Genomic DNA, 5840 nt, shown 5'->3' on the forward strand with positions numbered 1-5840 from the left:
ATTTATTTTAATTGTAAATGTTACTACAGATCTAAAAACTCACTTTAATCAGTTTAGTTGAAGCAGGAGCGGGTTGGGCTGTTTTTTAGTTTGTTTCTCAATCTAATAACAAGGTGATTCGGTTGTTTAATCGGTACAAAACCTGCGTTAAAGTGAATAATGACACTTTCTAATACACAGTATCGATGTTATGTGTCGAAATCATACAGCTTTCTCTAATGGGTGAAGAGTTTTTTTTTCTGTTTCTGAACCAAGCTGGACACTCCAAACATCGCATGACAAACCAGCCATGATCTGTGTTAGATTAAGAGACAAAGAGAGTTAAACTGGGGTTCTTAAAAAAACACAAGAACATTTACGAGCGAGAGGACTCCGTTCAGCCCCTCAGAGCTCGTCCGCTTCCCAGCTGCTGGTTGATCTCAGATCTTTGTCAAGTCGGGTCCTGGTTTCTGTGTGTGTTTAACTTCTTTTAAGATTTTTTTTTTTTTTAAACTAGATTCAAGCCCCGCTGCCGCCAGCAGAGCCTGGTTGGAAAGCGATGCTGTGACGTCACGGCCCTGACTGTTGCTATGCGGTTCAAACACACCATGTGTTTACATTGGAAACGCCCGTTTCCTGTCTATCCGGCTGTGAGGCAGAGAGAAACTCAATTCAAACAGCAAACAAGGGCGCTGGCAGAGTGCTGTACGCAGATAAACAGCGTTTACCCACTTTTTAATTTGGGCAATAAGGGAGGAAATAAATGGGGGGTCGGGGGGAGGCTGTGCTTGACTGGGATGTCAATTCAATTCAATTCAAAAATGCTTTATTGGCATGACGAGAGCGCTCAGGTATTGCCAAAGCGTTTATAATACAAAACAGAACTAATAAAACAGAAATACAATTACAGAACATAACAAACACAAAAAAACATTGTTCCCTTCCCTTTGAACAATATAACTACCCCCCTCCTCATCACCAGTACCCCCTGGTCGTGTATGCAGGGTGTCACACACTGTCCCTCAGGTTGTGGCAGGCAGACACATACTGTGCTGCTAGATTTGCAGTTCGCTCCTCCTCTCCTAGAAGGATGGGGATTTTACTCGAATTGGAGAGGAGGTTAAACTCTGCCATTTGTTTTTTGAATTGGGGGATATATCTCTCCCGTATATCTGTGTATTTTGGGCAGGACAACAGGAAGTGCATTTCTGTCTCTACCTCTCCCAGATCACAGTGACAGCACAGCCTTTTTTCTTTGGCAATCCAGGTTTTTTTGTGCCGGCCAGTTTCGATGGCCAGGCTGTGGTCACTGAGTCTGTACTTGGTCAGGATCTGTCTATGTCAATAACAAATGTATCTGTTCATGTTTATAGAGTGTTGCCAAGTCTCGCGAGAAAAAAAATAAAGCGGCACTGCCTTTCAAAACAAGCGGTTGTTTATGCAAATTCCAACCCGCGGCTCTCAAAAACAAGCCCAAAGCCCGCTTATTATAAGCGGACTCGGCAGCTGTGTCTGAATCAACCTAAATTCGTTCCGCTTTCCTTAGACAGTCCCAAAAGAAACACAGAGACAGATGTAAGCCGTGTTTTATTTATTTATTTATTTATTTATTTATTTATTTATTTATATGTCGACTTTATTATCACGAGGCACTGTATTTGTTTGGCGGGAATAATTGCGTTGGTGTTTCAGGAGAGAACTTCAATTTATTTAAACGGTCGATTTGCAAATCGCTCCTTTCTGTGATTGTAATCTGTATTATTTAATTTTTCAGTTTTTTTGTGTTTGTTTATTTTCATTCTTTCTCTACACCCGCCCAGGGACTGTCGATAAAAACGAGCTCAGAGCTAAATCTGGATGCGACGCGTCTTAATGACACGTCATACGTGTTAAAAACGATACCGAATACTGAATCAATATTATTATTATTATTATTTATTTCTTAGCAGATGCCCTTATCCAGGGCGACTTACAATTGTTACAAGATATCACATTATTTTTACATACAATTCCCCATTTATACAGTTGGGTTTTTACTGGAGCAATCTAGGTAAAGTACCTTGCTCAAGGGTACAGCAGCAGTGTCCCCCACCTGGGATTGAACCCACGACCCTCCGGTCAAGAGTCCAGAGCCCTAACCACTACTCCACACTATTAACAGCTATACCCGTGGAGCCTGTCATGTGACATCTAATTGATCAATTACAATTCAATTACAGTTCAATTACACTTTTTCTTAATTAAATCATTTAAATAAACGTGCGATCCACTGCATAGCAGCATAATTTTGCTGAATGACAAAAATCTAAGTTTTCCAGTATGTGTGTGTATTTGTAGCAGTGATAAATTTAAATCAAGGGAAGTAATGTTAAAATTTTACAATGCATTAGTAAGACCTCACCTAGAATATTGTGTTCAGTTCTGGTCACCTCGTTACAAAAAAGGATATTGCTGCTCTAGAAAGAGTGCAAAGAAGAGCGACCAGAATTATCCCGGGTTTAAAAGGCATGTTGTATGCAGACAGGCTGAAAGAATTGAATCTGTTCAGTCTTGAACAAAGAAGACTACGCGGTGATCTGATTCAAACATTCAAAATCCTAAAAGGTATAGACAATGTCGACCCAGGGGACTTTTTCAACCTGAAAAAAGAAACAAGGACCAGGGGGTCACAAATTAGATAAAGGGGCATTCAGAACAGAAAATAGGAGGCACTTTTTTACACAGAGAATTGTGAGGGTCTGGAACCAACTCCCCAGTAATGTTGTTGAAGCTGACACCCTGGGATCCTTCAAGAAGCTGCTTGATGAGATTCTGGGATCAATAAGCTACTAACAATCAAACGAGCAAGATGGGCTGAATGGGGCCTCCTCTCGTTTGTAAACTTTCTTATGTACTTAAAACGATAAATACATGAATCAGTATTAACAGTCATACCCGTGGAGACTGTCATTTGACATCTAATTAATCAATCACAATTCAATTACAGTTCAATTACACTGTTTTTATTAAATAATTTTAATAAACGTGCGATACTGCATAATTTTGCTGAATGACAAAAATCTAAGTTCTCCAGTATGTGTGTGTATTTGTAGCAGTGATAATTATTGTTGGGGTGGAGTAGTGGTCAGGGCTCTGGACTCTTGACCGGAGGGTCGTGGGTTCAATCCCCAGTGGGGGACACTGCTGCTGTACTCTTGAGCAAGGTACTTTACCTAGATTGCTCCAGTAACAACCCAACTGTATAAATGGGGAATTGTGTGTAAAAATAATGTGATATCTTGTAACAATTGTAAGTCGCCCTGGATAAGGGCGTCTGCTAAGAAATTAATAATAAACAGTAAAACGTATTAATAATGCAGGTAGCTGTTTATCTTTTTAGTATAATTGCCATCACTGCAGTCTAATTGTAACTAATTGTAATTGAAACAGAAAAAAATAGCACTGGAATTGGAATGTCAGCAAACTGCTGTAATTGAACTGTAATTCCAATTATAATTGACCGCGGGTCTCTCTGTTTCAGCGCCCTGCACACGCCCCCCTGAGCTGAGGATGGTGCTGCTTGGGAAGACCGGGGTTGGAAAAAGTGCCTCTGGAAACACCATCCTGGGCAGTAAGGTGTTTGACTCCCAGCCCGCTGCCTGCTCCGTGTCCCGGCAGTGCGAGAAGGGCTCTGTGACGGTACGCGGCCGACGCCTGTGCGTGATCGACACACCCGGCTTCTTCGACACGCAGCTCCCTAAAGACGAATTCAACCTGGAGATTGCAAAGTGCATCTCCCTGTGCGCCCCGGGACCCCACGCCTTCCTGCTGGTGATGCCCGTGGGCCGCTACACGGAGCACGAGAGGGAAACGGTGCGGGAAATCCAGGAGATGTTCAGCGAGGACGCGTGGAAGTACACCATCGTTCTCTTCACCCGCGGAGACGAGCTGGGAGGGGAGTCGATCGAGGAGTTCGTGAGACAGAACCCGCACCTCCAGGAGCTGGTGGATAAGTGCGGGGGGCGCTGCCAAGCCTTCAGCAACGAGAACACGGGCAATCGCGCCCAGGTCCGAGAGCTGCTGGGGAAGATCGACAGCATGCTGGAGGCGAGAGGAGGAGGAGGAGGTTGCTGCTACACCAACGAGATGTACCGGGAGGCTGAGGCGGCGATCACACGGGAGACGGAGAGGAGAGTCAGGGAGGCAGGAGGAGATACGCAGGGAGGAGGAGAGGATCCAGCGGAGCGAAGCGGAGATGAGGCGGAGGGAGAGCGCGGTTCACCAGCAGCAGGAAAGGCTGGAGACGGAGAGGTTGAGGGAGAGGAGGGAGATGGAGGAGGAGAGGAAGAGACTGGAGCGAGCCAGAGAGGAGCTGGAGCAGGTAAAACGGAGGAAGTAACAGCCAGCGGTTTTATGACTGTGGAGAGGGGAGAGACTATTGATTTATACTGAAATCTTATTAATAGAGATTTGTTTATAGTTTGCATATAAAAGTACTCTGTGTGCCTAATGATCAGTCATTCTTCACAGTATACAGCCATGTGTATTGTATTGTATTATATGGTATTGTACTGTATATACAGCTATGGCCAAAAGTTTCCCTGTATAATGAACTACAGCTCCCAGCATGCCTCTGCACCCGCAGCAATGGTGAGGCATGCTGGGAGCTGTAGTTCTTCATGCTGTGGTCTCGTATCACAAGCGATACAGACCTTTATTACGATACATCATGTACAGCTGTGGTCAAAAGTTTAGCATCACCCTCTATGTATAATGAACTTGCTGGTTAGGACTACGGCTCCCAGCATGCCTCTGCACCCGCGGCAATGACGAGGCATGCTGGGAGCTGTAGTTCTTTATGCTGTGGTCTCGTATCACAAGCGATACAGACCTCTATTACGGTACATCATGTACAGCAGTGGGCAAATGTTTAGCATCACCCTCTATGTAGAATCAACTGGCTGGCTAAGACTACAGCTCCCAGCATGCCTCTGCACCTGCGGCAATGGTGAGGCATGCTGGGAGCTGTAGTTCTTTATGCTGTGGTCTCGTATCACAAGCGATACAGACCTCTATTATGGTACATCATGTACAGCTGTGGGCAAAAGTTTTGCATCAATCTGTAGAATGAACTTGCTGGTTAGGACCACGGCTCCCAGCATGCCTCTGCACCCGCGGCAATGGCGAGGCATGCTGGGAACCGTAGTTCTTTATGCTGTGGTTTTGTGTTTACCGGGTTTAGGCTGAAGCAGCGATGAGAGGCGAGCAGGAGAGGAAAGCGAAGGAGAGACAGGAGGAGGAGAGACGCGTGCGGGAGGCAGCGATCCGGGAGAGAGAAGAGGAGATGAGCCGGAGAGAGAGAGAGATGAGGGAGCGGGAGGAGCGGCAGGCGAGAGAGAGGGAGCAGGAAAAGAGGAAGGAGGAGGAGGAGAGGGCGAGGCTGAAAAGGGAGTGGGAGGAGCTGGCCGAGGCGAAGAGGGAGTGCGAGAAAAGAGCCAGGGAAAAGGCTGAGAGAAGCAACGACTTTATAAAGAAGATGCTGTCCATGCTGGCAGGGGCGCTAGTGGGAGTGGGGCTGGGGGTGATGCTAGGGATTGGTGTTGGGGTCAAGGCTCTTAATATGCTAGCAGGTACAGGGCTGTTAAATTTGAAAAGTGCGGCGGTAGTGGTGGGGGCAGCAGGGGTGATAGGAGTGGTAGGAGGAGGGGTAGCTGGGGGGCTGATTGGAGCAGAGTCTGACAGCCCTATGGAAGCAATGACAGCGGTGATAGAGAGAGCTCAGAAAGTGTTTGAGATGCTGGCACAGAGTGGGGGGCTGCAAGGGCTGTTCAAGATGCCGGCTATTCAACCCAAGAAACCCCAATGATCCTACTGGCCGTGCT

At 46.1% G+C, this 5840-nt stretch overlaps 1 protein-coding gene across 1 annotated transcript in view; it reads left to right on the forward strand.

The window, feature by feature from the left end:
- The window catches only part of LOC131730540 (GTPase IMAP family member 4-like), a 5697-nt gene extending 398 nt beyond the window's left edge, over window positions 1-5299 (forward strand). Inside the window, exons 2-3 of the mRNA XM_059020676.1 lie at window positions 3500-4339; window positions 5201-5299. Coding sequence (XP_058876659.1) covers window positions 3500-4339; window positions 5201-5205 — 845 coding nt within the window. The 3' untranslated portion in view covers window positions 5206-5299. The remainder of the gene's footprint in view (window positions 1-3499; window positions 4340-5200) is intronic.
- Window positions 5300-5840: the final 541 nt, after the last annotated feature.

This window comes from Acipenser ruthenus, unplaced genomic scaffold (assembly GCF_902713425.1).
Source record: "Acipenser ruthenus unplaced genomic scaffold, fAciRut3.2 maternal haplotype, whole genome shotgun sequence".
NCBI lineage: Eukaryota > Metazoa > Chordata > Actinopteri > Acipenseriformes > Acipenseridae > Acipenser > Acipenser ruthenus.